This window comes from Sorex fumeus, unplaced genomic scaffold, assembly GCF_029834395.1.
Source record: "Sorex fumeus unplaced genomic scaffold, SorFum_2.1 ptg000008l, whole genome shotgun sequence".
Classification (NCBI taxonomy): Eukaryota; Metazoa; Chordata; class Mammalia; order Eulipotyphla; family Soricidae; genus Sorex; species Sorex fumeus.
Genome location: NW_026606065.1, coordinates 74,379,699 through 74,392,891, shown reverse-complemented (window position 1 = coordinate 74,392,891; position 13,193 = coordinate 74,379,699). Strand labels below are relative to the sequence as shown.

Sequence of the window (13,193 nt, the reverse complement as noted above, 5' to 3'; positions counted from 1 at the left end):
CCATTCTCCAGAGGCCATTGGACAGTCAAGTTTGGGCCATCAGTGACGAGATACGTAGGGCCTCACTGGATGGGGGTGAAGTCAGTCCTTTCCTCCCCACCCCAATGAGACCCCAAATAGTCGCCCACAAACGAACTCTCTGGCTCCTGATCAAGCTGCTTATTGGTCATGATCCAAGAGACTCAGGAACAAATCTCGGAATCCAGCAGGTTTTGGCAGAAATCCCTCCAGATTTAAAATTTCGAAATTTCAAAGTCACGCGGCCACTACTACAGCCACGCGACATCATATGCTATTCATAGCCAGCAATAGAAAACAAATTGTCTACTGTTGCTTTTCTGCAGATCTGAGTGTTGGGGTAAAATCCCAAATAATAATGGTGGGTCTGGTGTCAAAATATTGAATGTGATCAAAGTAGAGAGAGAGTAATGTGGAAATCATCTGCCCACAGGTAGGGGGAGGGTGTGGGATGGGGGTTTTTGGTGGTGGAGAATGGGCACTGGTTAAGGGACGGGTGTTTCATTGTATGACTGAGACTTAAACCCCAAAAGCTTTGTAAATGCTCTCATGATGATTCAATAAATAAAATTATAAAAAATGAAGTAAAAAACAGGTGGACTTCATGCCCAATTCAATCAGCTAATCAGTGGCTGAATAAATAGCAGTACTCCTACATTAAAAAAAAAGGCGATTGTCTTGCACACAGCTGACCCCCAGTTAAATCCCCAACACCACAGGACAGTCCTCCAGCACAAGGAGTAACCCCTGAGCAGTCAGGTGTCAGGAGTAAACTCTGGGCATTGCTGAATATGGCCCCTCATCCCACCTCTCCGACCCCCAAGAGGGAAAGGAGCCTAGTATGTCTTGTTAGTGGGCAGGAGCAACCTACTCAGAAGTCCCTGAGCAGGATTTTTTCTATCAGAAGGATGAGCACAGAGGACCTTGGAAATGTCAGGACATGTGCTGGGCACAAAGTTCCCATTATCTATCAAGCAATATCTTAAGATGCCCATCTCACTCTAAAGAATCCCTTAGGATTTCAAATTCAGACACTGTGGAAGCCAGAGGCAGTAATAAGAACAAGCTCTGATGTGGCACTGATTCACTTCCCTAAGGATTTGGCATGTGAACTTCTTCAAGCCTTGCTGTTGCTTATGCAGAAGGTTCTGTCACCCCCCTCTGAAGTGCAGAGATCATTCCACTGCTAAGTGGCAGAGCAAGAATTTGAACGTGGGCTGTGAGGCTCATTCTGAGCTCAAGGAACTTAGTCCAGCAGTGATGAGGACGAAGACATCCAAGTAACATTCTGCTAAAGTAGAACGTGATCAACACTGCGATGGGAACTGAATGGGGACACATTTCTTCTGCAGGGGCAGATGAACTTCACCAGAGGCATTAGGGAAGCATTCAAATCATGGCTGAGAGGTTAGTGCTGTGGTCCCCGAGCTCTGCTATGGGGAGATCTGCAGGTGGATAGGAGTGTTTTGCCACTAAAGTGGAATACAGCACTTGAATACAACCTTATCCAATTGGTGGGGAAACCAAATAACTGAAGGTGCTTTTTCCATTTCAAGTTTTTCTATTACAAACTTTCCTGAAGCTACGGTGTCTGAGAACATGTATTTATAAATGATAAGGAAAAGAAAACAGTAAGCCACAAATACTAATGGAAGTCACGGTTTTACTGGATTGCCAATTTACATTTATATAGATAAAACAGCATTTCTGCTATGAATTTTCTTTTGGGGGATAGAATGGGTGATGTTGGAGGACCACATGGGACACTAGGAATTTGAACTTGTGACCATATGTGTCAACATAGGTACTCTATACTACTCTCCTGGTGTAAGTGTAGAATAAACAGATCCAAATCAAATGCAGTTCTCATACGTAGTCAGACTCCAGGTGCCTGTCCCTGACTTGGTTAAGAATCTCCAGTCAGGGCTAGGATGTGGTTCAGTGATGGAGCACTTGCCTTGCATGCATGAGGCCCTAGGTTCAACCCTCAGTGCCTGCAGATAGAGGTCTTCTAGAGACTTAAGGGCAGGCATATGGGTACAATGAATAGGCAGCTGGAGTCCTGCTAGAGACTTGCCTTATTAGCTTCCTCACACATGGAACAAGTTAGTTGACTTCTGTACTAAGCTCAAAACGCCCCCAGTCTAGACCATTGAGCCCAGGAAGAGCGCAGAGACTGAACACCAGGATTGCTTCTGCTTCTACAGCTTTAGAAGGAGGCTGCTCAGTATGAGTAACCAGTGCTCTTGGGGAATTAATCCATGTAGGGGAATTAATCCACGTAGGGCACATGCCTTTGGGGCAACCAATGTGTCTGATACAGTGCTTAACCCACAGAGCCTTTGTTTGATAATAGAGAATCAGCGGTTAATGGCCCTCACTTTGTAGCACTTTCCTTCCTTTGTTTATCGATTTGCCCAAGTGGGCACCAGTAACGTCTCCATTGTGACACTTGTTACTGTTTTTGGCATATTGAATACACCATGGGGAGCTTGCCAGGCTCTGCCATGCAGGAGGGATACTCTCGGTAGCTTGCCGGGCTCTCCGAGAGGAATGGAGGAATCGAATCCAGGTCGGCCATGTGCAAGGTAAATGCCCTATCTGCTGTGCTATCACTCCAGCCTGGTCCTACACAACAAATAATCCCCCTCACCTTACAAACAGCAAGGGATCACCTGAAATTCCAGCTCTTTCCTTCTGCTTGCAGATCCAGGACCTCTCACACTTGAAACTCCACCATTCAAACCAACCACCAGGCAACTAGTTAATAAAAAAGTTCTATCTGGGACTTTTAACCTCTACAAAAGGCGATTATCAGGACACATTGAATTAGAAATTTAAACACATGGAAACAACCCTAATTTTCCTAAAAAAGAAAAAGCGGAAAACTCAGAACCAAGTAGATTGGTGCTCTTAATTCTTTAGAAATGGGAAAGGTGAAAAATGGAGTTGGAAAGTCTGCCCTCCAGTGGGGAAACAAGGAAGTCATTCAAGTTTCAGAAAATACATGTCCTGAACCACAGCTAAATATGTTAACTGGAAATACACCTCAGTGAACTTTCTTGTCGAGGAAAGACTTAGCTAGAACAAGGAGTAAGATAACAGCGTCTTGACAAAGGAAGTAATAAAAATAAACCTAGAGTTGAAGGAGGACTTTAGGATCTTGTTCTTTTATTCAAATGTTGTACCTGGAAAAAAGCCTGTTTCCCTATTAGCTTAGGGTCATGTAAAATAAGGGTGAGACTACAGACTTTTTCACAGGGTGAGTCAAATAAATGACATCTGAGTGATGATAGTCCATAGTGATTCAATTATGAATTTTATAGATATGACCCTAATGACCCTTTGTGGTAAGCTCTATATGTCACAGTTGAGACAGACCAGAGTGGTGATTCAGTAAACTTACAATCTAAATAAATGTGGGGCCTAAATAAGTGAGCTACTCCTAGTACCTATGGCTGCCTCGAAGGATCTGAAAAAGTAATCTTACAGAGTGCACAAACTACACAATCGTTTGGGAGTAACTATTAGACCAATGGTGGCCATGCCTATTTAAACAGCAATTAAATTTCAATTCCTATGGGTTGGATAATACAATGAGTATGAAGCTTGCTTTGCATGTGTCTGATCTGAATTCAATCTCCAACACCCCATATGGTCTCTGGAGCCTCACAAGGAGTGATCCCTGAGCAGAGCCAGAAGTCAGTCCTGACGACAGCTGGAGGTGGCCCCCAAATAAAAAAATTAAATAAATTTCAGTCCCTCAGGTACACTTTTCATGATTCAAGTGTTTAATAACCGAGTGACTACTTGAGAAAACTAGAAAGAGCAAATAAAACCTGGAGTAAACAGGAGAAAAATAATAAAATTAGAGCAGAGGTGTGTGGGGATGGCTCAGAGGCAGAACACCAGTCTTGCAAGGGTGAGGCAGGCTATCAGGTCTAACAACAGCATCACTCCACAAGCCAAGAGTAACCCTAGCAGCACTGCCGCTTTTGATTCTGGCACTACAGCAAAATGTGTTATCTCCCTCATCCCACAAATATGTCTACAACCAAGGGATTGTGTAGGGGGGGAGAAGATGGGGAGGAAGGTGATGGGAGGAGGAAGCAAGCAAGCACCACAACAAATTGTGCAATGCCTGGCCAGCACTGCAACTACAATGTGTAGGAGCACTGTGTGGCTGGCTCCTGGGGAGCACCACAACCTCAAGCAAAACAGTGTGCAACTCCTGAGGAGCACAGCCAAATATGCAGGCATTGCAACCAAAGGGCAACACCTGGCAAGCATCAAAAACAAGTGTGTGTGATCCCTAGAGGAGAAAGGTAAGGAGGGGGAAAAAAGAACAATAAAGAGAAGGGTAAAAGGGAGATAAAATGTCAGAGCAGGGGCTGGAGGGATAGCACAGCGGGTAGGGCATTTGCCTTGCACGCAGCCAACATGGCCGAACCTGGTTCGATTCCCAGCATCCCATACGGTAATTCCTGAGTGCATGAGCCAGGAGTAACCCCTGAGCATCGCTGGGTGTGACCCAAAAAGAAAAAAAAAAGTCAGAGCAGAAATCAAAGTCACTGAAAAAGGAAATCAGACTGGGGAGATAGCTCAAAGGGCTAAAGCACATGGTTTCCATGTGGGAGCCTTGTGTTCAATCCTAAAGAACACACCATTTCCTGAATACCACTAGGAATAAGTTTTGACCACTGGGTGTGACCAAGCCCCAGCTCCATGGGGGCTTGGGGCTGGGGCTGGGGGAAAGTAAAATCAGTGAAACCAAAAGGTACGTCTTTGAAATGATCAATAAAGTAGATAAAACTCTAGCCAGACCAAGACTCTAATTACTAATATTAGAAATAAAAGAGGGGCATCACAGCTTGGGCATTAACAATCCTCTACCCACAAATCTGATAATTTAGAAGAAATGGACCAGTTCCTAAAGATACAGATAGCAGAAGGACACCTATATTTCAGTTAGGGTCCATGTCAGTGACCCACAATAAACATCCAATCTCAAGGTCTTTAGTCATACCTACAAGGGCAACATATTCACAAATTTCAGGGGTTAAAATATGGACATATTTGGAGGACCTATCACACGATTTAGTCTTCCACATCTCTTACGTCAAGAAAGCTGGCTGAAATTATTAGTGTTTACAGTCAAAGTAGAACGTGTAGGGAGAACAGGCATCATCTCAATATGCTGGCCAATATTCTGAAAGATTTCAGTCGTTCCAGTGTTATTATTCTTTATCCAGTCTTCCATACCCTGAAACTCACTGCAATCATTTCAACTGAATCTATCTCCTAATCTAAAAAACCAACGGAATACTTTTTGGAGGACTGCCTCTGAAAGCACAATATCCACATTAATTTTCATGTATATTGTATTTTGCTGAAACAGATGAATTACATAATTGGTATCTGGTGACAAAGAGTAACAAGTTAACTAACTGCTAAAATAAAACCAAGCTACATTTTTAAACTTGAAAATATTAAGATGATTAAGACTATACCCTCTCATTGAATAAAATGTTTAGCAAAAACACTTCGTGTGAAGTGTAAATGAAGTACCAATAAGCACCTGTGTACAAAATAATTTATTCAGCATTATATATGGTGGCATTATTTTACAGTGAGGTTGTTTTATTTGAATAATTAAGAATCTAAATAGATTAGAGTAAAAGAAAACCATTTTAATTATAACTTTTTATCCAAATAGTATCTCCCTTTGTAGAATTCCTTTTTCCTGAAAGGGAAGTATTAACATTACAGACATATTTACATTTCAGAAACAAACATCAGATTATTCTATTACTGCCATTTGTATAAGACAGAACAAAAAATTCTCTCAGATATTATCCTCCCAGAAAACATATTACTAAACAATACTGTTTTAATGGTTAAACTAATGATGGTGTACATTCTCATTCTGCTGCTATAAAAATGCTTTTAATAGTCAATGTATGGCTATAAGACTATTTTATTATCATTTGTATTCTGCCCTCTTTCTCTCCCTAGAAGCGCACCACTCAGATAGAAACTACTTGTTAACATGCAAAGCAACATAATCAAGAAAGCAAAGTTCTTGCCTTTGGGTCTTAAATATGCAATAAATCCACTAGTGAATTTCAATGATTAAGAGGTAAACCAACCCCTACATTCAAATAATCTATGTATACCTGGAATAATTTCTTTAACTAGAAAGTATCACTTTTTTTGTGTATATTAGGAAAGAAATAATAATCATGAAAGAAATTAAGGTGAAAAGGGCAAATTAAATTTTAAAATAAACATCAATATTTGCCAGGAAGGATTTCATATAGCCTTTAACAGTTAAGACAGATATGCTTTAATTATAAAGTAAGCAAATAAAATCAGTAATAAACCAATAAGGGATCAAAATACACAACTTAGGTTAACAAAAAAATTTCGCATTTATGATATAAAAGTGACAGCACCTATCACAATGCTAATAATTTCAGAGTTTAAGAAACTGTACAAGTACAAACAGGTAATTTTAACATGTTTATGTAAATTGGCAGTCAGATAAAGAATAAAATAACCTTATGGAATACTCCATTTAAAAAATTCTACCCAATTATTTCATTCCATATCTATATTACATTATATCCTGGAAAAGAAATCCTTTATCTGAATTCAGCTTTGAATTCTAAGAGTCAACTTTTGATAAGATTCATATTTCATTTGCCAAAACATCACAGTTAGCAGTGTGGTTCAGTGCCACGTTATGGCCATCAACTTCATTCACAGCGGGCAGGAAAACAGATGTAAAAGGAAGCAAGTTATGACAGGCCATCCTATATTCCTCATACTGGGAATGACAGTTCCCAAAGCTGCCATCAAGGAGTGCCTCAGAAACCTTTATTAAAGTCTATTGAAACAAACAAACAAACAATTGTTATTTTTTTTAAAAAGCTTGTAATCAGGTAAGTCAATCTAATCTAATCTTACAAAGTCTAATCTTACAAAGTCTAATCTTACAAAGATCTAACATGGCTTTAAAGAAGTAATCTAAGAAAATCATTTCTTGCAAGTAACTGCCATCAAAAAGAAACTTCTGGGGGCCAGAAAGATAGTACAGGCATATGTCTTGCCTGCGTTTATGTTGGCACCATATATGGACTCCCAAGCATGGCAAGTGATCACTCCTGAACAAAGTGGAAATAAACCTGAGCATTACTGGGTGTGACCCAAATCCCCAGCTCTACCCCACAAAAAGTTTTTCGGGGTAGAAGTACTGGGGGTAAAGGCAGTGCCTTGCATACAGACAACCCATGGTCAATCCCTAGCACCAGATATGGTTCCCTCAGCACCAGCAGAGGTAGTAACCTCTAAGCCCAGAGTCAGGATACCCTGAGCACTGCTGCCAGTTACATATATATATATATATATACACACACACACATATATAAATTTTATATAATATGCATTTAACATGTATATAAAAATTCATTTTTAATGGAAGTTTACTGAAATAACATCGGTTTATAATTCTATAGGTTTTAGTGCACAGTTTCTTGATTTGATATATATTCTACATTATGATTACCAGCAAAAACCTAGTATCTAGCTATCACCATATAGTTTATATATTTCATATCCCTCTTCCTCATCTGGTAATCACCAATCCGTTATCTCTGTATCTGAGAAATACGTGTGTTTTATCTTATTTTATTTTACCTTTAGAAAAAATAGCCGAGCAGCATTTCACTGTGTAAATATTATATACAACTTTATCAACTCATCCAGCAATAGACACTTAGGTACCTTGGCCACTGTGAATTAATACTGCAGTAAAGTTGAGGTACATATCTTTTTCAATTATCTTTCTTACATTTCTGAGTATCTACTCAGAAGTGAGACAGACATATCATAAGCAGTAAAATTCTAACACTTGAAAGGAGAATCTCTAAAACTGTGATAATTTAAATAAAGGTGTCCTTCATTAATAGTTCCCACTTTCTCAGAGCTTACTCTGCCTGTCAGGTACTAAGAACACTTCAGTTTATTATTTCAGTAAACTCCAGTTACGACGTCAAGTCTATGGGACAGATAGTATTTTACATCTCCATCCTATAACTTAGGAAAAGCAAGCAAAGAGAGATAACCAGTCTAATGTGACACAGCTCATTACTGATGGAGAGTCAAATTCAGGCATAACTGAATGCCCAACCTAAAATTATATTGTAAATATATATTTTGTAGACTTCATATCCATAAATTTGTAGAAATCAGTCTGTAAAAAATCTTACCTTTACTACAAAGCCAGAGGCACAGAATCTTTAATGGAATCTATTGGGGCCATCACAAGTGGCTAAGAGCAGATATGCTTTTCTGTCCTGGCTACTGGTTCTCAATCATGGCTACATATTGGAATCAACTAGGAAGGTTTAAAAAAATTGATACCTAAGTCCAAATCCCAGAGATTCTGACATAATTAATCTGGGGTGCATTATGGACAATTGGATTTTTATAAGCTTTCCAAGTAATCCTGCTGTGTAACCCAGACTGAGAATTTCTGGTCCAATCTGACATAAAGATAATTTTATTTTATTTTCCCATTTAAAAATGCAATGGCAGGGAATAAATATAAGAATTAATGAAAATTCTGAAGTTTTCAATGTATAATAAAGCAAAATTTATAATCATCAATTATTAAAATTATATTCAAAAAATTTTTAAAAATCTTACCTTTACATTTTTATCTTTTATAGTTTCATCCAGTCTAGTGGCAATAGCAATTGCTTTCTCTTGCCTTGACTTGTCCAGAAAATACATCATTTTAGCACCTGAAAAACCATGACATTCAATTTGAGATAAACAAACTCCTTTGTCCTACAATTGATTTGATTTTTTGACCAGGAGCCATAACAATAGTACAGCAGGGTGCTTGCATTGCATGCAGCTGACCTGGGTTTTGATCCCTGGCACCCGACATGGTCTCCCAAGACCCTGAGCACCAGGGTATGTCCCCACACTCCCACTCGGAAAAATAATAATAATTAAAAAACATACATTTAGGGGCTGGAGTTATAGCACAGCGGGCAGGGCGTTTGCCTTGCACGCGGCCGACCCGGGTTCGATTCCCAGCATCCCATACAGTCCCCTGAGCACCGCCAGGAGCAATTCCTGAGTGCATGTGCCAGGAGTAACACCTGTACATCGCCGGGTGTGACCCCCCCAAAACAAAACAGAAACAAAAAATATTTAGAATTAACATTTAGAAATAAGGGCTTTTTTGGTATCAACCGATGGTCAGTACACATTTACCAAAAGACCAATGATTCAACAATTGCAATACTCCTTAAAAATGACAGGATTCAACATCTAAACATAAAGTACTCTGTGCCAATCAGTATTTCATCACAAGTTTTATATACATATTTGGGGCTGGGAATGTTCTGGGTCACACCTGCAGTGCTCAGGGGACCTAGTTCAAAGCTACTTGTTTGTGTATGTATAAGAGAGTATGTTTGTGTGTATGTGTGTGTGCAAGAGAGAGAGAATGAGAGGGGGGAAGAGAGAGGGAGAGAGAAAGAGAGAGAGAAGAGTGTGAGTAGATGTGTTGGAACCATACCCAGCAATGCTCAGTGTTCACTCTTGGTTCTCAGGAGTCCACATGGTGGCAGAGATCAAAACTGGGGTTGGCATATGCAAGGCAAGTGTTTAAACCTCTGTACTATCTCTTCTCTAATATCTCATAATAATTTCTCAATAAAATCCAGTTACATTTATCCAGAAAATCACTTATCTTCTATAATCATTTTCTATTGGGCTTTTTTTAACTTACAGTTTGTTGATTTATAGCAGCTCTATTAAATTTTTTATCAGTTACATACCTAAGTATTTTCCCAAATGCTATGATTTTACTCATGACGTTTTAAAAATGTATTCATTTACTTTTTTTTTTGGCGGGGGGAACCTGGCAATACACAGGGGTTACTCCTGGCTCTGTACTCAGGAATCACTCCTAGAGGTGCTCATGAAGTATATGGAATGCCGGGTATCAACCCTAGGTCAGCTCAGATGCCAGGCAATTACCTTACCCGCTCTATTATCTCTCCAGCTGCTCATTTACTTATTTCAACGGTTGGTTTTGAGGCCATATTCAGGGATAATTCCTGGGTTGGTGCTCAGGCAGTGCACAGGGAACCATGTGATGTTAGGCATCAATTAAGTGGTGAAAAATCTTTTATATTTTAATACAATGTTGAAAAAGTCATTTCCCACCAACACAATAAAGAAATGCTTCCCTCCACTATTCTGTGTTCATAAAGAGATATTCTTATCTGCTGCAAGAAGTTTTCCAACAGCTTTTCACAGGAATTTTTTCCCATAGATATCAGAACTGAGAACGAGAGTACTGAAAGCCTATTTCCTTCACAATAAAAAAGCTTACATTAAAACACTTACATATATGTCTTAAAGTAAAAGCATATAAACAACAGATTAGCAGGTAGGGTATGTGGTTAACCTGGATTTGATCCCCAGCATTTGGCCCCCTGAGCACCTCCAGGGAATGTGTATATTCCTGAGCGCAGCACCAGGAGTAATTCCTGGAGCACCACTGGGTGTGGTCCAAACCCCGCCCCCCAAAAAGAACAGAAACAGTTTTAAGTATTTGTATTTCATTTTACCCCAATATCTTTTACATAATCTTCTATCTTACTGGCATTTATCTTGATATTTTAAGAACCCATATAAACTGCCTAAAATCCTTCCTGTATTGATGCAGAATATAAATAAATCCTAAAGATACAAATAAATAAAAACCAAAAAAAGTATGAAATCACTCATATCCACAACTCCCAAAGGCAAATTAGAGCTTTGTTATCTATCACTTCCTGTAAGTTTTTGTTACATATATTGTACATAGTTGATATTACATTGCAGGTAAATTCAACTATGCAGGTAGCATAGTTGATATTACATTTGCAGGTAAGGAAATTTGTGATTTTAATCACAAATTTAAAAACAAATTTTTTTAAAAAATTTTTATTAGTGAAACATCATGAGGTACAGTTGTAGATTTACAAATTTTTGTGCTTGGGTTTCGATTATACAATGATCAAATACCCATCCCTCCACCAGTGCCCATTTTTCACCAACATGGATAATATCCCTCCCACCCCCATCCCCCATCCCACCCTGCCTCTGTGGCAGGGCATTCCCTTTTGTTCTCTCTCTCCTTTTGGGTGTTGTGGTCTGCAAAAGAGGCATTGAGTGGCAAACATGTTCAGTCCATAGTCTACTTTCAACATGCATCTCCCCTCCTGGGAGGATCCTCCAAACACACTTTATTTGGTGCTCCCTTCTCTATCTGAGCTGCTCTTTCCCCTGGAATACCCGGCTGGCCTCTAAGCTATGGAGTAATCCTCCTGGTGCTGATCTCAGCTATTCTTGGGTATTAATCTCATATTTTGTTACTTTATATCCCCCAGATGAATGCAATCTTTCTATGTCTATCCCTCTCTTTCTGACTCATTTCTCTTAACATGATACTTTCCATGTTGTACCACTTGTATGTAAATTTCATGACTTCATCTTTTCTAACAGCTACATAGAACTCCATTGTGTAGATGTACCAAAGTTTCTTTAACCAGTCATCTGTTCTTGGGCACTCAGGTAAAAAAAAAAAATTTTATATAACTACTTGACATTCCATCCTATAAATCCACCACTGTTTCTATTTTTGGATATACATAACATTTTTCCCTCTTCAGCATTTCAGTTTTCAAATAAAGTTTTCTCTGCTATGGACTGAATCTTGAAACTTATTTACAAACATGTCACTACATCTAAAGACAATTCTTTGTAGGTTGACATATTGCTTTCTTGAAGGCAAGAGTTAGTTTACACTTTCAGGGTCTGGAGTGATAGCACAGCGGGTAGGGCATTTGCCTTGCAGGTGGCCGACCCAGGTTCAAGTTCCAGTATCCCATATGGTCACCCAGCACTACCAGGGATAATTCCTGAGAGCAGAGCCAGGAGTAACCCCTGAGGATCGCAAGGTGTGACCCAAAAATTTAAAAAAAAAAAAAGTTAGTTTACACTTTCAACAGCAAAATACGTGAGCATTTGTTTGCCATTTCTTTACTTTAGTCTTCTACAAAGTTTTAACATAGAAAACTGCTGTTTGAAAGGTCAAAAAATGGTCTAAGTCAAACCTCTTTCCAAATATTTATAAACCATTTTTCTTTTTTCCATGAACATTTTAATCCTAGAACTAAATACCAACCTGAAAGTAAATGTTGAAGAGAGGTAGCATTATGTTTGAGAAAATCCTCATTGAAATTTTCCAAATTCTTGTTAACAAATATTTTTTGCATTTCTTGAGATAGAACTTTGCTCACAATGTCTGGAAGATTACTATGATCAGACACTAAAAATAAAACATTTGGATTAAAAAAACCTTTTAGTTTGTTCTTAAAAATAATTGCAATATAGTTACACTTACTCTTCAATTTGATGTACTTGCAGAATAGAAATGTTAATATTCCTTTGAATTTAAGTGCACCCAAAAAAAGTACTGATTTCTAACATTTATTAGCAGGTTTAATTTACAGAGATGCCTTTATTTAAATATTACAAACATTACTATGATCTTCATGCTACAAATCTCAATTCAAGATAGCTGAATTCTCATATTGCTTCTAATAAACATTACTTTTTTTTATACTTACCAGATTTAGAAAATTTAATTAAACATTCATGCAACCATGGGTTATTGCTGTTGATGGCAAAAGCTCGTTTCACAGACTGTAACATTAATAGAAATTTTCCTGTGTCAGAAGAAAGAACAGCATTAATATTTATGCATTTATTTTCCAGCTAATTTTAGCACCATCTAAAATTCAAAAATAAAACTTCAATTTCTTTTACTATTCATAAGAAAACTTCAAAACTAAATCAAAAGCAACACTGTTTCATAAGAAATTGCTTCAGATAAACAATTTTATAATGTTCAAACTATTCTTAAAATGAATTTCTCATTATAGTATTTCATTCACCACCTAGTAAATTTTAAGTATCAGAGAACAATAAGATTAAGTGCAAGGTTGAAATGAAACTCCAAGAAACAAAACAGATATAACTAATAGATTACACTGAATATAATCACCAATACAATTAAAGGATTAAAAACTGAATTTAAATTA

At 38.3% G+C, this 13,193-nt stretch overlaps 1 protein-coding gene across 3 annotated transcripts in view; it reads right to left on the bottom strand.

The window, feature by feature from the left end:
* Positions 1–5,596: 5,596 nt before the first annotated feature.
* Positions 5,597–13,193, bottom strand: part of NAA16 (N-alpha-acetyltransferase 16, NatA auxiliary subunit) — a 58,955-nt gene continuing 51,358 nt past the window's right edge. For all 3 annotated transcript variants that reach the window (XM_056109880.1, XM_056109882.1, XM_056109881.1), the window contains 4 exons: positions 12,720–12,818; positions 12,275–12,418; positions 8,728–8,825; positions 5,597–6,907 (listed from right to left, as the gene is read on the bottom strand). In XM_056109880.1, coding sequence (XP_055965855.1) covers positions 6,710–6,907; positions 8,728–8,825; positions 12,275–12,418; positions 12,720–12,818 — 539 coding nt within the window. In that variant the 3' untranslated portion in view covers positions 5,597–6,709. The remainder of the gene's footprint in view (positions 6,908–8,727; positions 8,826–12,274; positions 12,419–12,719; positions 12,819–13,193) is intronic.